The 24604-nt window shown below is 39.5% G+C and overlaps 1 protein-coding gene across 1 annotated transcript in view; it reads right to left on the bottom strand.

The window, feature by feature from the left end:
• The window catches only part of AMOT (angiomotin), a 70238-nt gene extending 48249 nt beyond the window's left edge, over positions 1-21989 (bottom strand). The window contains exons 1-5 of the mRNA XM_006873798.1: positions 21933-21989; positions 18803-19692; positions 11946-12447; positions 5882-6026; positions 4652-4744 (exon numbers count right to left, since the gene is read on the bottom strand). Of these exons, the coding sequence (XP_006873860.1) occupies positions 4652-4744; positions 5882-6026; positions 11946-12447; positions 18803-19674 (1612 nt within the window). The 5' untranslated portion in view covers positions 19675-19692; positions 21933-21989. The remainder of the gene's footprint in view (positions 1-4651; positions 4745-5881; positions 6027-11945; positions 12448-18802; positions 19693-21932) is intronic.
• Between the last annotated feature and the right edge of the window lie 2615 nt (positions 21990-24604).

Here is a 24604-nt window from a genome sequence, read left to right on the forward strand (position 1 = left end):
ATTTTCAATAACCTCATATGCATGTGAAAGCTGGACATTGAATAAGGAAGATCATAGAAGAATTGATGCATTTGAGTTATGGTGTTAGAGGAGAATATGTAAAGTACCATAGGCTACCAAAGAACAAACAGACTCATATAAAGAAAAAGACTGTATGCTGGCTGCCAGTAGGCAGGCTTGCAAAATTTGCCCTTGGGTTGTTTAAATGTGTGTTTTTCTGTAAATAAAAAATATGTATATGGAATAGTGGCAAATACTGATGGTGCATGGAGGGGATTGTAATCCACTGCAATGAAACAAAATACGATTAGTTAACTGCAAAACTGATATTCTCCCATATAAACTATCACTCAATTCACAATAAAAGGTTAAAACAAAACATACAAAAACCTGCTAATTCTCTCACCAAGTGTGAATGTACTGCTAAGGTTATGGTACCTCTACCCACTCCCTTTCCTGCCCCTGATACTATAGTCTGCCCATTCCTTTGCTTGGCTTCCACCACCAGCATTTCTCGTTTTCTCTTTGAGTGGAAGCTGGTAATAATTTTCCATGCCCAATTTGTTGCTGTTGTTAGTTGTCATTGAATTGATTCCTACTCATGGTGACTCCATGTGTCACCTAGTAGAAATGATAAATAGAGTTTGGCAAAAATCTTAACAAAAGCAGATAGCCAGACCTTTTATTCCAACCGCTGGATGGGTTCAAACCTGCCATTTAGGTTAGTAGTCTAGTGAATCATTCACACCACCTAGAGACTTATAAACTCAACTTAAGATTCCGATACCCCCTTCTGGTGGTGGTTGCGTGCCACTGAGTCGGTTCCAATTCACAGCTGTAAATCTTTAAGAGAGCAGAAAACTTCATTTTTCTCTGGCTGCAGATGAACTGATAGATTTGAACTGCTGGTCTTATCATTATCAGACAAGCTCATAACTCACTACACTACCAGAAATCCTTTTCCCCCTTCTAGTCTCTATCTTTCTTTCCAGACAATGAGCAAACCAAACCAAATCAAGTTGACTCTGACTCATGGTGGACCCATGTATGTCAGAGTAGAACTGTGCTCCACAGGGTTTTCAATGATTGACTTTTTAAAGAAGTAGATTGACAGGCCTTTCTTCTGCAGTGTCTCTGGGTGGTCTTGAACCTCCAACCTTTTGGTTAGAAGCCAAATGCCTTAACTACTTGCACCATCCAGGGACTCCAGACAACTAGCAACCCTCTTATAATATCTTGGATCATCAAACTCAAGCAGTTTGCATAATAAGGCTTCCAGAATTGATGGCATGATGAATTCCTATAACTTCTTCTGTGGAGGTAAAAGCATAATCATAACCTCATTGACACTCAAGGACTTCGAACATCCACCAGAAATGACTTAGCCAGTCAGTAGCAAAAGAATAGTAATAATAATAAATATTGCTGTAGGCAAAGAATACTAAATATACATTGTTGTTGTTGTTGTTATGTGCTGTGGAGTCAATTCCAACTCATAGCGACCCCTGTACAGAGTTTCTGAGGCTGTAAATCTTTACGGGAGCAGAAAGCTTAATCTTTCTCCTGCAGAACAGCTGGTAGTTTCAAACTGATGACCCTGAGCTTAGCAGCCCAATTCGTAACCAATATGCTACCAGAGCTCCTTGGACGGTCAAAAATCAAAGATATCATCTTATTTAACCTCACAATATTTTGAAAGGATCCAATTAGATAATTGATTACTTAAATGATAAAAACATTAAAAAGCACAATCAAACACCAAAGGAAATTGTTAAATAAATAAGGAGAATGATGACAATGGTGATCAAGGTGATTAATAATGATAGAGAATGTGCAGCTTCAAATTGCCTTTCATTGTAGTAATGATAGCTTCTATATACACGTTCTGAAAGTAAATTTGAGACTTACCTGTTATAAAAAATTTATAATTCTTTCTTTCTGAATGTATGACTGCATTATAGCTACAGGTGACCATGCCTTTCTACTTCCTTCTTGTTATAACTAGGACAGACCTCATACCAAAAATACAAACCAATAGTTTTAATTCCAATTTGGTGTTAAGAGTTCCCTTTCTCTTAATAAATTGACACTTAAGTTTGTAGAAGACATTATAATAGGGTAGTCTCACCTTCCTTCCCACTTTGACTTTATGTATCTATTCAGATGTGTCTTGGAAAGAAACAAACATTTGCTGAATACCTGTTGCATATCAGGTATTACAGTGAATACTTTAGGATATTTACCTCACTTAATCCTCAGAACAATCACACAAGGAAGGTATTATTTTCTTCTCTATTTGGCATATGAGAAAACAGAGATCTAGAGAAGTTGCCTAGGGCCAATTGGTAAATAACCGCTGGAGCCCATATTTAAACCCAGGCTGTATTGAACTCTTTCTACTATGCCAGGCTGCCTTCTCCTAGGGTTGAGTTGATTTGACCTCTTTAAAATTGCTGGAACACACTCCCTAGGAAGGCTTTTCAAGAGAGGTTTCTTTTTTCCTGCCCCAGTTCCCAGTTCATGAAGGGCCCTGCCAATGCCCAAAGGCAAAAGAAATTAAGGAGACCAATCTACCCTCTTCTCTGCTTAGTTGATGTAGTTTACTTTGCCATTCTAAGGCCATTTGACAGTCTTTTCCCCTTGTATTAATACAATTTGATTTACTATATTACCACATTTTATAGAGATGTAGCAGATCTCCCAGGACACCTAAAATATCATCCCCACACTGGGAAGATTGTGAATTAGAAGAGTTAGGGCAAGAATCCATATATTTTTTTAAATCTTATTTTTGTTTTGTCTTGGGAAGCTGCCACCCTCTTTCCACCAGCGAACTAGCTTCCAGGGTAACCCAGGACACCACCACAACAACTTCACCTCCAAGCAATTTACACTAAGCACTGATGACACCAGAAAAACTACATTCCTTCCTCTAAGATATACTGACAAAGGAACAAGAAGATCAGGGAAAGAGGAAGAAAAACAAAACAAAACAAGACAAAAAAGAACCCAGTTCTAAAGCCAGAAGCACAACAGAGCAATCCAGGAAGAAAGGGCAATATTCTAAGTGAAAATCAAACACACTATTTGTAAAAGTTGACTGAAAGCCACATGGAATGACTTGAAAGGGTCACTTGGAGGCACAGCAAAAATGGGAACTGACAAGTCTCCACCAAGCACTACTTACTACAGCTGGGAACTGCACTGGGGAAGGTTGGGGGTAAAAGAAATCAAATATGGACATCTATAGAAATGTTGTGGGTTAATGCACCAGACTGCAAAGCCATTTGAACTGCAAGGTTGGAGGTTCAAACCCACCAGCTGCTCCTCGGAAACCCTATACAGCGTTACTATGGGTCAGAATCAACTCGACGGCACTTCACAACAACAACAACATAGAAATGTTACCCCCCAACTAACTCTCCCTATGGACTCAATCTACTATGCAGTTTTTATTGCTGGTATTACTATGGCAACTGGAATCAAAATTAGATATTGTCATGGGCTCAAGCGTAACAATAATTGTGAAGATGACTCAGTACCCCTGTAGTGTTTTGTTCTGTTGTGCATAGGGTCACTATGAGTTGGAAGCGACTCTACGGTAGTTAACAACAACAAGCTGGGAGGAGTCCATGTTGTTGTTGTTAAATGCCATTGAGTTGATTCCAACCCATAGAGATCTAGAGGGTTTCCAAGGAGCAGATGGTGAGCTTGAACCACCGACCTTGCAGTTCAAACAACTTTGCAGTCTGACGCATTAGCCCACAGCACAAAAATGATAAATATTATGATGAATTCTTTGTCACGATCCTAGGATCATTTTCAGAAAAAGGAAAGCTATGTGGTGCTGTTGGATAAGTGTAGGATTGCAAGGTCAATTTTAACAACATGATTGGCGGTTGAAACTCAACTTGGAAACCTTATACTGGGTCGCTATGAGTTGGAACCAACTCAACGGCACTTAACAACAACAATGGTAGTATTAAGAAGACGTAGCTCTTTCCTTTCCCACATCCTCCAACCCTGCAACCAGTTACTGTATCATTGGTTCAGGTCATAGCAATGATTCCTCTCTATTCACCTTTGAAATCTGCCAACACTTAATGATGTAAAATACAAGGCATTTCACTAAGGGCCCCCTAGTTGCAAGTTGGAGTTCTGGTGTGATGCTTTGGGTTAATGCGCTGGACTGAAAACTTGATTTGAACCACAAAGTGGGTGGTTCAAGCTCAGCAGCCACTCCTTGGTTCAAGTTCACAGGATCACTATGGGTGGGAACTAACTCAATGGCACTTATCAACAAAAAGTTGCAAGTATTTTAAATGCTAGTTCATCAATCTTGTGTGTTAATCCCATCACTACCAGAGTCAGTCTAAGATGCTAGAGAAAATCTCTTCAACATTAAGGGTCTCAATAATCACAAAGGTCTTTTCTTCAATTAGCCATGACAATAACAGAGAGTTAAAGGGAATTTTCTAGTTTAATATGGAAAGAGCCATGCTTGTGTGAGTAGATGTTGTGGAAAAGATTCTCTAAGCGACATTAACCCAGTCCAGGCTATTCTAGAAGGCTAAATAGAACTGTGGGAATTTTTCACACACCTCACTTCCATCAGGACATTAATACTTGCTCTTGAAGCTTTCATACTTACTTTTAGCAAAGAGCTGAGAGATGGTTTTTCTGGTATCCTCTGACCCCTCATATTCCTTCTCAGCAAGCTGCTTGTTGGCAGTCTCTAGACGTTCTGTGGAATTTGGAGACAGTCATCAAGATCCTAAATACAAACTTCCAATCACATGCTGTTTGCCCTCTAAATAATGACCTTTGACAAACAAGCCTGCTTCTCCTTGTTAGTTAGGAATAGGTGACATAGACAAAGTTTTGCAAACTTGAATTCCAAACTAAAACCAGACCATGGTAAGGAAGGAGGAGGTGAATATGCAAAACTTTCATTCCCCACTGACAAAAATGGAAATGGAGAATCCTCAAAGTCAATGAAAGAATATATATTTTATTCACTAGGAAAAAAAGCACCAAGGATATGATAAAGTCAGTAGTGGCTGTGTGCCGTGGAGTCAGTTCCAACTCATAGCGACCCTGTACAGGGTTTCCAAGGCTGTAAATTCTTTATAGGAGCAGAATGCCTCATCTTTCTCCCACAGAACAGCTGGTAGTTTCGAACTGCTGACCTTGCAGCTCACAGCCCGATTCGTAACCACTACACTACCAGAGCTTGATGAAGTCAGTAGAATCATATAATGTCAAAACTGGATGAGACCAATGACAGTATGTTGTACAAATAAAACAAAATAAAACACACAAACATAAACTTGTAGTAGAGTTGCTTCTAACTCAGGATGACCCAACCCCCTCATTTTATAGATAAGATAACCATGAACCAAAAGATAAGAAATAACTTCCTCAATGTAATCAGTTTTGAAGATGTTAAAGGTGTTTTTAAAAAACAACAACACATTTTTCACCATCTTTAATAGTTTGGGGTTAACATCCAGAAGGAGAGAGTTCCAGAAACAATAGTTGTTGAAGGATGTCATTATTTTAAGATTGCACAGCCAAAAGGCCTGCCTTTAGCTAGTTCTATAAAGGAAGAGGGGCAGCACCAATTATGGAGGCAGAACGGGTGGGTCATGAGTTCCAGGAGACATACTGCTTAATCAAAACAGCAGTTCATCTCTCAGAAGGACAGCACATGCACTACTGCAATCACAAAATCTAAGCTTTGTATATGCCTTGCAATTTACTGGCAAACTGAATGGGTCAGACAGTCTCTAACAGCCTAATATTATGTTTCTCAGCCCTTCATTTCACTGCTTTGCCCAACTCTTTGGATATAGAAAGAGAAATCCATTAATTCACTTACCTCTCAGGTCCCTATTGAAGTCATGCATCCTTCGAATCTCCCCCTCAAGCTTGTTTCTCATAGCTTTCTCCAGGGCCTCTCTTTTAGAGGATGACTTAACAAGGTTTTCATATGCCTCAGACACACGCTGGATTTCTGTCTCTACCTGAAAAAGAAAAAGAAAAGGAAAGACGGTAGTGAAAGTAGGAAGTTGATGGGGGAGAGGATGTAAAAACATACATGCAAATCTTCAATAACAGCTTCTCCTATGGTTTTCTAGATGGCCAGAAGGCAAGTACAGCACACATGAGAAAAGTTTCAAGGAGATTTTTAAGTTCAACCTTAACTCGATGTTTCATTCAAATTCATTCAATGTCCTTAGTTTTTTACAAAACAAAAAAGATTTTTTACCTTCAAGGCAGGTATTGAGATAGAGTAAATTTCATATCTACTCACGGATTAAATTGTTCTCCCCAAAATATGTGTCAGCTTGGCAGGGTCATGATTATCAGTGGTTGGGCAGTTGTTATGTGGTAATTCCCCATGATGTGATCTGATTTGATAAACCAGTAACCAACACCCTTAATCCCATCACACCATGGATCCAATATAAGGGGACTTTCCCCAGGATGTGTGGCCTGCAACACCTTTTACTTACAAGAGCTAAAAGGAGAGAGAAGTGAGGAGAAAGCAGAGGGAGTTAGTACCAATGAGAAAGAAGAGCCAGAAGTGTAGTGCATCCTTTGAAACTGGGGTTCTTGCACTGTGAGGCTCCTAGATCCAAGGGAAGATTGATGGCAAGACACAGGAAGACCTCCAAGGAATGATAAGCTTACAGATACTGTCCCTAGAGGTGACAGACAAAGCCCTACCCTAGAGCTGACATTCTGAATTTGGACTTTTAGCCTCCTAAACTGTCAGAGAATAAATTTCTATTTGTTAAAACCAACCATTTGTGACATTTCTGTTAAAGCAGCACTAGATAACTAATACAATAGCTATTTTGCTATTGTTGTTCGTTGTTCTTGAGTTAGTTCCGACTCACAGCAACCCTGTATAGTGTTTCCCAGGAGTGGTGGTGATTTTGAACTGCTGACCTTGTGGCTCAAAATGACCTTGTGATCAAGCACTTGGTCCTACAGCACCACACTAGCTATGTTGTTTTTAGATGTCATCAAGTCAATTCCAACTCATAGTGACCCTGTATAGGGTTTTGGAGGAGCATTTCCAGATAAAAGTTCTCTTAATTAGTAATTACAATAATAGTGTATAGTATGTAAATAGCTTTTGCCAAAGCATTTGAAGACCTTTTTACATATTTGTTTCAATTTTTCCTGATGCCTGCCTAGGAAAGGATTCCTTTGCCCATTAAAAAAAAAAAAAAAAAAATCACATTGCCATAGAGTAGTTTTGAACTCATAGTAGTAACCTTATAGGATACAGAAGAAATTTCTCACCACCACCTGTAACACTGTGGTTGCTTGCGTATTGCTGTGACGCTGGATGCTATGCTACAGTACAGGTATTTTAAATACCAACAAGGTATACCAACAAGGTATACCCATGTCTTACAAACTAAGACAAACTTAAAAAGAGAGGTGGACTGCTTCTGAACGTTTAGTGACTGAAAACCTTATGAATAGCAGTGGAAAACTGTCAAATAGCACTAGAATACTGAATATTGAAACATGATAAATCGCACCAGAATATTGTCATGAACCACTCAGGATGGAAGGCACTGCAAATATGACTGGAGAAGAGCTGCCTCCTCAAAGTAGAGTTGGCAATGATGATGCGAATGGAGTAAAGCTTTCAGGACCTTCATCAACAGATGGGGAAGAACTCAAAATGAAGAGAAACAGCTTTATACATCCATTAACAACTTAAAATGAGATGTAGGGAATCTGAATCTAGGGATACTGGAAGATGACAAAAATGAAATGGAATGCAGAAAGTTCACTATCCTAGGCACTAGTGAGATTAAATGGACTGGTAGTGGCCATATTAAATCTGAAAATCATGGTTTTTTAATGCCCGGGATGATAAATTGAAGATGAATGGCATCGTGTTCATCATCAAAAAGAACATTTCAAGATCTATTGTGACGTATAATGCTGGATAGAATAATATTCATATGCCTACTGGGAAGACCAGCTAATACCACTATTACTCAAATGCCCACACAAAACCAGTGACTGGAAAGAAAAGGATGGAAACAAAGAGGAAGGATCAGTTGTTGGAAAATATGGCCTTGATGATAAAATTTATGTTGAAAATTGCAAGATGGAATTATGAAAGACAATAACTTATTCATTGCAAATACCTTTTTAAAACAACTTAATATATGATTATACACATGGACCTCACTAGGTAGAATACGCAGAAATCAAATTAACTATATCTCTGGAAAGAGACAGTGGAAAAGATCCATACCATCAGCCAAAACAAGGCCAGTGACAGACAAACAAACAATCAATTGCTCATATGCAAGTTCAGACTGAAGCTGAAGAAAATTCAAACAACTCCATGACAGCCAAAATATGACCTTGAACATATCTCACTTGAACTTAGATACCATCTCAAGAACTGATTTGATGCATTAGATATGCTTATCAAGGATCTATTATTTGTTAAGAATTTTTGAAACTATTGTGTGATATATAAATATGAATGAGGACTTCATTTTTACCCTCAAGGAGTTTTCAATCTAATCAAGAAATATAATATAAGAAATTATTCATTATTAAAATAAGTAGAAACAAATCTATAAAGTAGAGAGGAAGAAAAGGTTATTCTTTGTTAGGGGTGAAGGGAGTAGACCACAGTTTCAGTATTTGAGTCAGATACTGAAAGATGGGTCAGATTTCAATAGGCAGAGGGGAAGGTAAAAGCATTCTATTATGAGTGAGTGAATACATTCCCAGAATGACCACTAGTTTCGTTTGGCTGGACTCTGGTATACACAGAGGAAAGCAGCTATAGTTGCAAAGATAGATTGGAGTCAGAACATAAAAGGACTCTAATGCAAGACTTTTGGACTTTAACCCCTAATAGTGAGAAATGAATATAGACTTTTGAAACAGAAATTAATAATCAGAGTTTTGTTTTATGACACCCTGCAAATCTTATAAAATGGGGGGGGGGGAGAGATAGAAGGCTTCTTACTCTGGAATCAGCCAAGACTCCAGTGTCTTTAGGTAACTAGCATACATTTCACACACATGTAATAACTAAGAGATATTTGCATATGATTTGCATACAGCAAATCCATTCCACAATCTATTCTCAATCTGTGTTCAAATAAAATTTGACCCTTGCATCCATTCTTCACCTCGCCCTTCTCTTTAATTATATTTTTGGTGAAAATATATATAACATATATTCCTATTCAAACTTTTCTCTATATATAGTACAATGATATTCGTTACATTCTCATTGTGTCATCATCTCACTATCTCTATCCATATTGTTTCACTACTATTAACTGTACCTTCTGTCTCCTAAACTTCTCTGTGTTTTAGAGTTGCTATTATGAATTCAATGTCTTACAGATAGTATTTTAAAAGAATGCACTATTCAAAATGAACATTCTTTACTAGCTGAGCTAAACTTTAGTTTAAAGATGACTTCAGGGGATAGTTCCAATCCAAAGATGATCTCAGAGCAATTTACTTGAAACATTTGACATTCTGTTCCACATTTTTACTCCTTTTAATCAGGATCCATCTATTGGGTCCTATATCAAAATTTTCAGCAATCTGTATTTCTTCTTAATGTCTCAGTACTTTCTTAACACAACTAAGGGTACTTTAATGGAGAGATATACCAGATCCCTAGCAGGAGACCAAGGGAAAGATATTGTCTTGGATTGAACTGTGTCCCCAAAATGTATGTTTTATAAATCCTAACCTCTATGTCTGTGGTTATAATCCTAGAATCAACCTGGTCCCATGTCTAAAATTATGCCTGAGATGGAACTGACTGCAAATAAATGAGGCTTACACCACAGAAAAGAGCACACTTAAAAATGTTTTTCTCCTTGCAGATGGCAAGATAGCAGCACAGAAGGTGAAAATTGATGAATGGCATTTAGATACAAAATCTCCAAGGCCTGTGCATGATGTAACTATTGCTTCATCAAGTGCTCGGGTAAAGAAAATAAATATTTCCTTTTAAAAGAGCAGGTTTGATGTTGGTCTGCTTTAGGCAACTTTTAGAATGTGAGGCTATCCATTCATTCACTGAATCCAACACTTGGAAGGCAGTGTCTTTACTCAAGTTGTTCAAAGTACTATTACAAGATCTTATAGCTAATTCTTCCCCTATTCTCTTTGCAGACACTGTACCTGTCAGTAAGGCAAGGTGCACATCTTTTAACAGGGCCTTCCAGAAAAAGAAGCAACAGAAAGGCAGTTTCAGTGTTTCTTCTTTTTGATGGTGGAGTGAGGGAAGAGCAAGAGTAGTAGTGGGTTTCCTAACTTATTCTGTCAGCGTATTTTATTCTGTGTCAGCGTATCCCCCTTCTGAGTCTTGAGTCTTTTTCTTTTCCCTCTTACCACTAGCTGACATCTGGAGAACTCATGTGGTGTAGGGTAAGCACTGGACTGCTAATCTCTCTCTCCACCCCAAAAATTTCCATGCAGATTTGGGAAAACTGAGGGGTAGTTTTATTTTATTTTATTTTCTAAAAATACTTAGCTGATAATAAGCCCTACTTTAGGACCTAGATCTGGTGTTTACAAATTCTCAGCTTCATTTAGGACCCTGAAATGTCCACTCCTAGGTACCTCTTAAAGAGTTACTGAACAAATACAAGGCAATCTTCCTTCTTTCCCACACCTTCACTCTCACCTCCCTGAAAAGCTTCACATTGTAGGGAGATCAAACCACATAAGCTCCACAATGACAAAAGAGACTGCCAAAGGCATAACCCTATTCATCAACAGCCACTGGAATCCAAGAGCCAAAGTTCCTAGCTTAAGGCACAATCTCAAGAGCTGAACTCCCAGCTGTGAGAGACAGGAGGGGCCCAGGGAAGAATGTGAACTTGGGACACACGCTCCTTTTTCTACTTCCTCAGCCTAGGGCTGTCACCTGTCACCCAGCTGTGGTGCTAAAGCCTCTCCTGCCTCCTACACACACCCGAGAAAGAGAACAGATGTTGCATTTTAGCTGCAAAGAAAAACCACAAAATGAAGAAAAGGGAGGGTTATTGAAGAGTTACTCTGAGAACCCCCACCAGGAAAAGTACTCTAAGCCTTTTCCAGAACAAGGCAGAACAGGATCTAACATCAGCTGGTGAGAATTTTCTTGGAACTTTCTTGGAACTATGGTTTTATAGGAGTCCTGGTGTGGCATTATGTGTTAATGTACCAGACTGCAAAGCTATTTGAACTGCAAGATCTGTGGTTCAAGCTCATCAGCTGCTCTTCGGAAACCCTATACAGGGTCGCTATGGATTGGAACTGACTCAATGGCACTTAACAACAACAACAATGGTATTTAAGATTCAAATTCAGTATTTGAAAAACATATATATATATGACCAAGAGAACAGCCTTAAAATACAAGTAAGACTTTCATCTATATAGGTATCAATAGTGTTCTTGGCCTTTTGGAATTCTAGAATAATCTATTAAGTCTCCTATAGAGCTTTGGTATCTGGGAAGACAAAATAAAACATGCTTATTCTTGCTGTTTTCTCTTCATGTAAATATAAAACATTACTTCTCTCTAGATCGATAAACAGAAGGCCTTTTCTAAAGCTTGATCCATACTGAACCTTCAGATACAAGAATCCTAAAGATTGTCCATAAATAATGCCACTGAGGCAAGTCTAACTCATAGATTTCTGAGAATGTAAATCTTTACAGGAGCGGACAGCCTCATCTGTCTCCCATGGAGTGGTTGGTAGGTTTGAACCACTAACCTTTTGATTAGCACTGTAATGCCTAGCCCACAGTGCCACCAGGGTTACTTCTAAATACCACAAGTACCCACAAATGGAAACTTTTGTATGTACATTAAACAAGTTCCACTTCTAAGATTTAAAGGTAACTTTAATATATCAAAATGGGAACCTCACCTTCTGCAGTCTTGCTACCTTCTCATAGCATCCTTCCAACTCCTGTCGTAAATTCCGGTTTTCATCTGAGAGGATCTCAACCATTTGTTGGGCTCTGGATACAATGGCAAAAGGGTCTGCTGGCATTGGTTGATAAGAAGCAGACGACTGCTGAGCCCGAGGCATAGCTGAATAGGCTTCTCCTGGCTGCTGCTGCTGTTGGTGGTGATGGTGATGATGGTGTTGCTGCTGCTGCTGCTGTTGTTGCTGACTCAGACCAGGCTGTGAGAGACGGTAATGATCTCCCTGATGAGCCTGATTAGGAAGAAAATGCTGTTGTGGCCTGGGCAGGTGAGTTGAGTGGTCTCCTTGGTTTGGGACCAAGACGTGTTGGGCAGGAGACAATCTAGTGGACGGTGGAGACTGCAGCAAGGATAAGGAACCTCCTGATGTAAGGGAAGAAGTAGGGCTGTGAGGCTGAGAGTTCCTGGCTGACAGCGGCAATGAGATGTCCTGTGTTGGCCTGTAAAACATGAAGGACATGTTCAAGTTAAGTTCTCTATGAAGGCACTGGGAGAGTAGGGCAAAAAAGTGAGATGAAGAAGATTCCCAGCACCTAGGACAGATACATGCAAAATGAGAAGCAGGAAGGTTTAGACTATGTGATCTCTGCAAAGACCTTTACAAATTTTTCTAGGTCTGACTTTTTGGGACTCTGTCAGACAGAAAGATCCATCAGAAAGTCATGTGATTCTACAAGGTACTGAAGCAGATGATCTCAAAGGTCTTCTTTTACAAATCTAAGTGATATATGCCACTCACTGCTAAAGTTAAACATTTTAAGCGATTATTCTGAAAGGTAATATGTATCTTGTGACGTAACTATTTATATATTTTTTGAGCATTCCATATGTGATATAGCATATGTAAAAATGTAAATTTAGAAAATACGTTCTACTTGCACAGAAGAAAACAATAAATATAAAAACCACCATCAAATATTGCTATCTGTAGCACCCCGTGATTATTCTGAAGAATCACCTTGTTCATATATTCACAAAAACTTCCTTGAGTATCTATAAAGTGAATATTTATTATGGCAGCAACACCAAATGATTCTTGGTGATAATGTGTGGTGGTGGTTGTTGTCAAGTGCCACTGAGTCAATTCTGACTCATAGCAACCTTGCCTAAGGTTTCTGAGGAGTAGCCACGTACCCTGTGGTTAGCAGTCCAGTACTTGTCCTACAGTGGCACATCAGGATTATAGTTATTTAATATTTATTTAATAGTGGAGCTCCATTAGCAGTGATAATAGCAGGATTTGGAGGGAGTTACAGGCAGCTTTATCATTTTATCTTTGGGGTGCTGAATCATAAAATATAAGGGCTAAGAAGATTTAAACTAAATAGTCTAGTCCAACTCTGTCATGGGATTTAGGAGTAAACAGAGGTCCAGAGAGGAGAAATGGTAGTGCTAAGGTAAATCCCTTGGTATAGATTCCCATTTCCAGACTTTCCACTACCACAATATGTTGATTATTTGCACTGAATTTCAGATCCTCATCCTTTTGCTTACAGTTTCAGAAAGAGAACATTGGTGCATTGTTCAATATTGCTATCTCATAATACCACACTACTAGCCATTAAGGTAAACCATCAGAATATATGGATGGATCACTTTCACCATTTCCACCACTAGGTAGAACATTTGTCAGTATACAGTAAAAACAAAAAAACGTGTTTACTTTCTCCCCCCAACTCCCATTCTAGCCTTTGCTCAACTAACGTTATATATTTCTCAAATCCTGTGGATGCTTGACACTGAGTTGATATTTCTCAATCCATGGAAGCCAGATGGCTAAAGGCATGGAATGTTGATACCAACAAAGTTTAGAAGCCCTGTTCTACTAGCTATGTAACCTTGCTCAATTTACTTGATCTGCACAAGCCTCTGTTTCTTTACTGAGGTTGCACGTGAATTGCAAAGATACTGGGTTCTTCTAATTTCTGAGCTCAAAAGAAATTACAGAGTGTTTCATCTACCTCCCAGTGAGATAGGCTGACCTTGTTTGAGATTTTACATATGGGAAATCCATTTAATCTTTGCACTAAATTGCAAAAAATTCATGGTGGAATTGGGGCAAATCACTTGGTGCAATTAACTGGCATTCCAACATGCTAAAGCTTATCTCTCCCACACATACTCTAGTTAGCATTATTATTCCTTTATCTATCCTTAGAAGAGATTCTCATTATAAGGGGCATTTCATAGCTATGAAAACATTTCAAATACTCACTAGTGGATAATCAATAACCTAGATGTTTACAAGAGTCCTTGATTCCACTCATACCTTACTTAGGCTCTGTCTCTCAGTTATACCTATGCTTCTGATACTTTTTGCCCCCACCCCCATTCATCCAATTTCAGATGAAACTGCTGAATATTGAAGGATTCATGCAAACCAATTGTGTATATAAGAAAGTACATAGTACTCATGATGACAATTGTAAAATTTTCTTTACAAGAATTCTAAGCACTTATCTAATCAAAGACACAAGGGCTGTTTATACATTTATTTCAATAAGTCTTTGCCCATTTTATATACTGTGAATCTTCAGGTAAAATGGACTCCGTGGTTTCTTTCCTCTTTGAATAAGAGCTATTGTAGTATATATATATATATCTCCTTAGAATTAAAATATAATGTCCTAGGGTTTATTAGGACTTTTGGATCTCTGAGGCAGAAAAAGAGTTTAAATTTCATGTTCTCCAATGCTCTTTACAGCTCTCAAAATTTAAGAGGAGAATCATAGTGTTAACCTTCATCTTTTTCCTCAGGATTTGGAAGTCTGGGAGGTGTTCTCTTTTAAAGACTGAACACATTGTTCTGAACTGGGCTTTCTCCCCTTAGATTCCCTGGGGTCCATCAAGCAATGTGGACCTCTCTCTCAAACAGTGGCCTCCCTCCTGCTTGTCAGAGACTCAAAGATCCCTTCCTGCCCTGGGCAACACACAGCACTTCCCAGGGTTCTCCAGAAGGAGGAGACCACAAGGTCTCTGGATCAGATACACCCAGAATACAGTCTCAAGCAATGACTCTGGGTTTTCCCCAGAGATCCGTGGATACAAGGCAGTTAGTTGCCAATTGGGTTCCCAGGCTGGAAAATGAAGCAGGTCACATGCACCATAGTGTTGGGAAAACCAAGACAGTCAGGCACTCAGAGGGTCACAAAAGGAGAAAAAGGCCTCCAGTGAATGAACTCCATCTGGGTTCCAGCATCCTTCCACCACAAAAATAAAAAGACAGTTTTAATACTTGTGTGAAGGTCCCACTGAGAAAAGTGATGAATGCTGGGGTGGGAGAGAGCTACAGGGGATGTCAAAGGGACCAAAAACCACTCAAGATTAAATAACGATTATAGTAATGGCAATAACAATAATAATAAAGGTGGCAGTCAAGCTGGGTGAGCTGAAAACTACCCAGTTCCTTCCACCACATAGTAGCCCGAATCACTTCCCACTGAAACATTAACCATGAACAACAAGCCTTCTGTAGACAATAGAATCACATGATCCCACTAGAAGGCCCCTGACCGGCCTCACTGCCTCTTCCCTCCCTTCATCCTGCTCCTTCTAAGACAACCTGGGACACATGTGCTCTTCCGGAAAGAGGAGACAATCATACACGCAGGAAGGAGATCCATGACTAAATCTAGCCTCCTTCCCAAAGCTAGAGAAACTCCTTCCCTGAGCAAGCTTGTGAGTACACAAAGGGAAAGTAAAAGCTCACACAGAGACTTCTACCCTACACTGCCACCACACTCACAGGAAGCCCCACCTTCCTCAAACACACACATACATTCACTTACTCCTGTCCCACACATGTGCAAGCCCATGAACACGCACACATTCATACCAGAGCAGGTGCCCGCCAACAACCTGGAACTCAATTTACTCTCACCGCAGAAATGCTTCCTTTCCCAGGCTCTGCAGTGGTGAAGGCTGTGAAGCCTGGAGAAGACTGAAAATTCCTGATTGTTTCTCTTGCACAACCAGTTCTGCTCTGAACTACAGAGTTAGGTCACTCTTAGATTCCACACAACAAAGATTTCAGGAAACCTCAGATCTGGTATGATCTCAACAACTGAAAGGAGGTGGACTGCTTTAGAAACCGAAAAGATTTGATTTTTTTAAAGTGGTTAATGCATGTACAACCCCAGAATCCAGAAAAGGCTCTGCATTTAGAAGGACAAAGATTCAGAAACTTTACAATTCTTCAGATGATTTGGCCTTGTTTCCCAACTGAAGTTTCAGATATTCAGGTTTTTTGTTTTAAGCGGGGGAGGAGGAGGACATAGGGAAGATGAAGTAATAAAAGGGCTGTTTATAACATTTTGTTAATTTTAAGAGCAAATTTCTAGCATTTCACTGCACAGCTAAAGGCAAACAAAGGTTTTTTTTTAACAGCAATTTGTTCAAAGGGCTTGCTTTGCACCCTGATCTGTAATTTGTAGATTAAGAACAAAGAATTGAGTCTTCTAATTTTTTGGTGCTTGCAACAGTTACTTGGAAAAGTACTCACACACTATAGAGCTAGTTGGTTAAAGGAAATAAAGGAAGAAAAAAAGTAAAGTGTCACCACTTAAAACAGTACACTTCTGGAAAACACTTTAACTGTCTTCTCTTGCCAATAGTTTGTCTGTAGGTGCCACTCCCTCACCCAGAGCCCTGAAAAAATTTTTTTCAGTTGGAATTTGCCAAAAGCTGACCCAACCTTCACACAGAATTTCTCCCCACTAGGACTGTTTTAGATTTGCTTACTCCTCAAACGTAATAACCACCCAGATCCTCTATGAGAGAGAAAACCTGTTAAAGTAAACCTATGGATTACATCATTGCTCTAGAGAGGGCAGTTGACCTGGGTTCTGTTGCTTTTTGTAGTAAGAAAGAAAGAGAGCCCTAGATAACTCAGGAGAGAGAACGACATAAAACATATCTTCTAATAAAATATCTTCAGCTAAATGTCTATGGTGGTTTAATCAGTAGGAAAGAAAATTTAAAAATCCCTCTTTGGGCTCCTTATTATTTATTTAAGCAGATCAAAGGGCCTTTCCATCGAGCTTCAAACACTGTGGGAGTCATTTCAGATCACAAACAATACTGGTGAATGAGTTCTGAAAATAGCTTTCTTGGGAAGGCGGGACATGTGCTGAGTGGAGCTTTGGATTCTGCTCCACACCCCAGCCAATACACTCCCCTCCTACAAGGCAACAGACGTCAGACCATCCACATATGGGCGGGAGTCCCACAGACTCTTCCATACTGATGGGAAAAGCAAAACAAAAACTCCAGCTTCATTGACATTTTACTGGCTTGAATGGGTTTCCACTAAGTTAAGCAGTTGAACAGGCCATCCCCTCCCTGGATCTTGTTCTTGTTCTCATTTAAGTCTGAATGGCCCTGTCAACTACCCCACTTCCTGTTCCAAGTCACTTATCAGAACCTAGGCTCTTGGCCTTTGAAAGATGTACAGAGGAGGCTGAAAAGGGTTAGGGAATCAACCTGGGTTAAGGAAGAAAAAGTCCTAAACTAGCAAAGTTAGGGGCAGAGCCTAATGTGAATTGCCTCTGGCTTTAAAAACTAAAACAAAAATTAAGGCAGGGGTGTGGATGAATTGCCAGGTGCATACTCTTATCCTACACCACCCTGTGCTTTCTCTCATATATAATCCAATGAACTTCAAGCCAAGAAGCTTTTCCCAAATGAATGAGGAAAGGAGAGAACAGAAAGGAGAGAGCAGATCACAGGGCTAGTCTGTGGGCTGCCTATGAAAAAAGGTCAGCCTAGGTCCACGAACTACAAAACTTATGGCCGCTCAAAATTACTCGTGTTAAACTTGTAGGAATACTATGCATAATTGCCATCATTGTTGCTCATGGTTTCAACCTCCTTCTTCAACTCACATGCTCAAATACTACTGATCTAACATGGCTCAAATATTACTACTAGAAACAATGAATGGGATCCTAAGGTCTGGTAAATACAGCAATGGGAGAATGGGCTCTGAACAATTAAGAAGTATATTTAGGATGGCTGAATATATGAGATAGCTTTCCTGAAGACATCATGGGAATATTTTTTCTTCTGCATTCTAACATCTGACCAAAACTTTTACATTATATGATGTACATATAACTTAGATACTTAAGAGCATGACAAATAATTAACAAACTCTATAGGAAAAAAAAAAAGATGAAGCAGTTCAGACTTCATGAATTACAAGGACATACAAGGTAAGGATCAGTCTAAACCTGTGAACATATATATTTCCCTCCACAGTAGAATCTGGGTGTTTGTTTACCTAAAAACAAAACAAAAAAATAGTAATTCTAAAGAAAAATTCCAACTAATAAGAATCAGAAAGATTTGTTTGCATAAAATAAATTAACTGATGTGAGTTTTATGGAGGGACATAAATGGAAATGATAGGATACTCTAGACTAAAGTCCAAGATAATTTGCTTCTGCTTCTTTTGGATTTAATAACTCAAAAGAAGAGCATTGAGCACTTTTGATATCCTAGGAGACAGGGCAATGAATAACCAACTGAAATCAAGATTTTGTCTTCCTGTTCATCTACTAGGCAGTTGTGGCCAGGTTCAACCCATAAAGTGAAGGGAATGTATTGTGCTAATTATGGTTGACAAGGCTAGAAACTCAGCTTGACAGTTAATTTACTAAGTCAAGATGCCAGTTATGCATTGCAAATTTTGTTATACCAAACACCTGCCCGTTCCTTCACTAAGATTCCCAACAGACAGCAGAAGAAGCTGGTTGGGGATGAGGTCAAGAAATGACAAAAAGGGAACTCTCTTACCTGGCTGCTCCATACTCAGGGGGATGCTGATACCTCATCAGTTGCCCCTCTGTTCTCCCTGGCTGGTTCAGACGATGGTCACTATAGAAGTGCCCTGGCTCTTGGGGCTTGCACACTACAGACTGGGGAGGCATGCCTTTGAAGGGATACTCTGGTGGGGGGCCTCGGTGTTCCATGCCCTTCAGGCTATGCTGATTGGGAGGTGGCCCTTGGGTCTTGTAGAATTCACTGGAACTTGTGGGATTCTTGTAGAGATCATTGGGTTGTGGTGGGGAGAGGGGAGCACTGGTAACAGGTGGATGGGCCTTAACTCCACTGGTGGCCAGTGACATCTGCATTAGTCGTTCACTCAAGGAACGGACGTGCCCTTGCTTAAGATCTCTGAGTCCCTCATCTTGGTGCATTTTCCCAGGATTGAGCCGCTGAACTGATGGACGTCCTTCAGTTCTCATCTTCTGGTTGGTGACTCCAGTGACATAGAAGGCAGCTCCAACACTAGCATGCTGTTGGCCCCGAAAGTACTGGGACTGAACCTTGGCTTCCTCATAGGTTGGGAGCTCTTCATTATTCTGCATTCGAGGGGAGAGCTGCTTCTCCATGATGATATTTTCTGACTGGATTTCCTGTCCTTGGGGTTCTTGTCGAGCAACATGAGCTACAAGCTGTTGGTGGTGGTCTTGGGGACTCAATACGTCATTCTGAGGACCTGGATTCCCACTGCCACTGGGGAAGTGAGGGCCATTTCCTGTGGCTTGTTGATGTATGGCAAGCAAGTTGCGGTTCTCATTAGGATTGCCATAGCGAAGCTGCTCTTGTAGCAGACGCTGCAGTACTGTGGTTCCTCCACTTGGCTGTTCCTCAGAATTTCTCATCTCTATTGCTGGTGGTGCCTTGTGAAGAGAGAGAGAAATTGGGCACCTGGGCTGCCCTTGACCTGGGAAGGGGAAACAGGAAGCTTAACACCCATTTAATGGTTAAATCAGTCCTCTAAAAAGGAAGAAAATGGGTATTCTGGGATAGGGTTCCATGGAAGAAACAAAGTAAAGAATTGAACCTAGATTAACTGTTGGTGACTCCTGGCTCTGGTGGTGGTGGTTATGTCTCATGGAGTCGATTCCGACTCTTAGCAACCCTGTATAGGGTTTCTGAGGCTGTAAATCTTGACAGGAGCACAAAACCTCATCTTTCTCCTGTGGAATAGGTGGTAGTTTCAAACTGCTGACCTTGAGGTTAGCAGCCCAACTTGTAATCACTATGCTAGCATTATTATAATGAGGAACTTGGAGGCCTACGCACTTGAGGTTTACTCTTTCACTTTTGTTATTGTTGCTGTTATTAAGCGTCATAGAGTCAGTTCTGACTCATATCGACTCTGTATAGGGTTTCCTAGGAGTGGCTGGTGGGTTTGAACTGCTGACCTTGTGGTTAGCAGTACAGTGCGACTCCCTTTCACTCTTGCTGTGTGCTAAATATTTAATCTTAAGTTCCAAGGGAGCTAGGGAAACCAGGGGAAGTCAAGTAGGGTGATCAGAAAGGACAATTTTCCCAGGTCCTTATTAATAGGTTTTATTTCTCTGTATTCCATTTCTTTCTTAAGAATCCAACTAATATAGATATCAAGGTGGAGACAGAGTAGTGGAAGAAGTTACCCCATCAAAAAGATTTATAAAATAATTCAGCATATTAGAGGAGCTATAAAATGTTAAATGATAACTAAAATAAATAAAAGGTAAAGAGAGCTTGATTTGCACCAGATATCAGGATTCCTTCTGTGAGATAAATCTTCCTTTATAATCCCAGTAAACTCTAACATAGATCTTTTATTGACAAATCAGTCTCATATTATTCATTTTGGATGTTGATTGCCAATGGCTTAATTAGAGAAAGATGGGATAATCAGAGTAACTATCATTGGCAAAGTTTATCTTTCAGCCATCCAGGAATAATCATTGAGATTTTTTTTGGGGGGGGCATGAGTAATAGTTTAAAAGGGAATCCCTCTTTCACTTAAAATGTGCCTCTGACAACATTTTACAAATGGAAAAATAAAGGGTATGATTACCATAACCCCCTTCCTAATTCTTAAGAAAGTAATGTTTTGAGTAGAACAGATATCAATAGTAAGACAACTCAAGATTTAAATTTCAATTGTAATACTGATTTATAGTGTAACCTAAACATTTTATTACTCTTTTCTTGACTTCCATTTTCCCATATGAAAAATGAGTAGGAGATGACATATCATTCTCACCACCCCCAGCATTGTATAGACACAGACACTCATTAAAGACTCAAAATCTTTGGGCAAAATCTGCTTATCATGTTAAGCACTGCAATTGAATCCTAATGCTTAATAATGAATCTTCCACTCTAAAAGATCTTCAATGTTTTTGGAGAATGGATTTAATATCACATAAAAAAGTCACACTAAAAGTCAACCTAAGAAAAAGAAAAATAGTCAACCAAACCAGTATCCAGTTCCTAGGTGAGACCTCAGGAACCCAAGTTTCTAGCCTCTTATTTCTATTATGTTGAACAGTCTCCAATTTCTCTGGAAACATGAACCCCTTTCCTTTAGTTTTATTGAGAGTGACCCAGAAAATGTGTATGGTGGGTGGAAAAGGTCATTTTCCCATCTTATTTTTCACTTCTTGCATGATTTTTGCAACCTGGTTTCCAATTGTTCTATTGAATATTGGTCTCATAGTTAATGCTCCAAAACGCAAATCATCATCATTATTTTGTGCACACCAATATTCTGAGCAACATGCTTTCTAGTATGTCTTTCCTCTTTCCCAGTGATCTTTCAAGTCTTCTATATTTGAACAGCCAAATTGGAATTTTCAGATAAGTGGACAAGAATAACAGACAGATCAGATTTTGTTGCTTGAAACTGGAGAAATGACTACCAAACTACTTTTCCTCTCTCAAAAGCTGCCAACAGGGGGTTGTATGGTTCAAACAAAAAATCACTGACAAACTCCTTCTGCTAGAAAGGAGAATCCAGACATTGGGCTATTCTAGGCCCCGAACAGTATGCCACCCCTTCCCAACCCACACCCACACCCACCCCACCCTGCACGCATACATGTACACACCCACCCATATCATACACACCAAGGATCCATACCTATTTCTGCTTTCTTTTAGGCTTAAAGCCTTGATCAGGATAGGGAATTCTTGCTTATGAGCAGCTCCAGAAACCGCAACGGCAGATTCCCTCTCCCCTAACACTCAGGTTCAGGGTAAGCGTCTTCAAGAGTCCAACCACTGGTCACTCTAAAATGTTCAGGAAGGGCAAGGAGGGAAAAATAAAAACGTCGTTTCTATGTTGCCACCAATGGCCAGCGATTAACCAAATCTGTTCTTCCAAAGGATGACTTGTACTCCCATGTGCTTGCCTTTTAATAAGTGGCAAACTGTATCTCCACTAGCACCAAAAAGAAAACCTCACTGTCCAGCAGCTGTGTTTAGATAGGAGTGTAGTCTCCAGAGTCTAGAAAAGCTCAGGTCTGAGACTGAAAATGGTTGTTTTTTTTTCCTAGCCTCACAGTCCTCGAAAGCCACTGCTTACACTCTGAGTTGGCATGGTAGATAATTACAAAAGCAATAACCACTGTTACCTTTAAGAAGCAACTGCAGATTGCTATCAGTAGCGAAGCAGGTTAGTGAGGCTAAGAGCCTAGAAGGGAAGTTAGTCTTAATATCATAGATTTGGGTTAAAAAAAAAAAAAGAATATGCAGTGAAGCTCCAGATTTAATTGCCTCAGCCTCATATGGACAGAAAAAAAAAATATTCTTTATCAACCACGTTGTTAAATGTTTATTGCAGACATTTTCCCAGACTCCTGTGAGACACAAAACCTAGTTCCTACCCTTGCAGAACTTATAATCCACTCTTCCAATCTACTGGAGAAGGAAAGTTGACTGCCTTTCTCAGTACATAGCAACCACCCATCTCCAAATAGAAGATGTATTCACTTGCTTCCTCAGCACTTCCAGTGCCCCAGTACCTCAGCAAATTTAAACTATTAGACTCCCAAATTTAAACTACTAGAAGCAAATACACAGCAGACATGAACTGACATAGTACTCATTTCTAATTTCTGTTTGGGCCCTCTGATAACCCTGGAAGGTCAAAGCAAAACAGTTATAAAACTGAAAAGTTGGATTTCATGTGAGATACACATAAACCACATTCCTATCTTTTTTTCTGGCCTCAGCCATGACTCTCTAATAACATGGAAAAGAAAGCCTATAATCTGCATCATAGACACCATCTGAGGAACAAGGTAATGCAAAGGAAACACAAAACATATCTGTATTTTGGGAGCCTGACCAAAAATTCGAGTTTTCTTTATTTTATGTTTTTTGTCCCCCCAAATCCACAAAACCACAGTGACTAATTTAACATTACTTCCTTGTAAAGTTGCCAAAAATAAACTTAAATAAACTTAACAGATACAGAATGAACAAACAGGGAAATGTATCTTTCCATCTTGTTTTGGAACAATGCATAATCACAATAAAAAAAAAATTGTCTCCAATCTTCAATGTAATTATTTTAGGGTGTTTTCTGGTGTGGCTCTGTAGGATCAGCACTGGACTGTGAACCACAAGCTCAGTAGTTCAAACCCACCAGCTGTTACAAATCCTATACTGGGTCACTATGAGTCAGAACAAACTTGACAGCACTTAATAACAACAACCCCTTCTTTCACTGCAGAGGACTGTTAACAGAACTATGGTAAATAACCACGGTATGTCTATTGTCCAATTCTGAACAAAACATTTGTCTTTTTATTTTTTTTTTAACAGAAAACAGCCCAAGGCTTTTAAGCTTGAGACCCTAGAGAGAAATGACCAGACAATTCTTTCCCAGTACTATTAAGATTTTTAATGAGTGGCTTTCCCTGACACCCAGCTCTTCACTGTGGAAACTTGAAAGTCCCTTATCGTTGTGTTCTCCATATCTTTTTCAAATCCCAAATCACTTTCTGTCAACTAGATACAGATCATCCTTCCTTCCCTGCCTTGATTTTTTTTTTTTGTTTCTGTTCAAAAGAGGGAAAAAAATTGTTAAGATTCCTGTCCAGTGTACTAATTTTTCTTAAATAAATATATATATACATAAATATTCATCTATGTATTAAGAGTCACTTAAAGAGAATACTGTTCCAGTGGCTTATTAGAGAAAGGAGGGGGAAAAAAACAACAAAAAACGATTCCCAGTCTCATGTGAAAGAACTAAAATAGTATGAACTCTACAACCTTTAAAATCTGCCCAAAGCTTTAATCACACCACTGCCAGGTTCTGACATCATCTTCAATCAATAAAATGACCTTGTTTCTCCTATATACGCAGACTTCCCCTTGAGGATATTTGATAGGGGAAGAAAGGCTATCCAGGGTTCTCTCTTGAAAAATCCAACTTGTATCTATATATTTAGGTCTTCTGTAACAACAACAGGGCAATAAGGCCGGGAGAAATTCTTACTTCATTTGCAGCCATTGACCTCTCCCAGTATACCTGGAAAGTTGAGCCAAAATGCATTTATGAGAGCCCAGATGTTTCCAGGCCAAGGCCCAAAAAACAACATTACAAAGTGGTCAGGATGGACTAAATTTCCACCATTCCACAAATTTTTGAAATAGGCCTATAAGATCTTCTTTCTATCCTTTCTATATTCTAGTCCCATTCTGCCCCCCACCCCTCACTGTACAAACCAGGATGAAGAATCTGAAGTCTAGGAAACCTGTTTCTCTGCTAAATTTTGGCCTACTTGCTTCATAAAATTTTAC

This window comes from Chrysochloris asiatica, unplaced genomic scaffold (assembly GCF_000296735.1).
Source record: "Chrysochloris asiatica unplaced genomic scaffold, ChrAsi1.0 scaffold00255, whole genome shotgun sequence".
NCBI lineage: Eukaryota > Metazoa > Chordata > Mammalia > Afrosoricida > Chrysochloridae > Chrysochloris > Chrysochloris asiatica.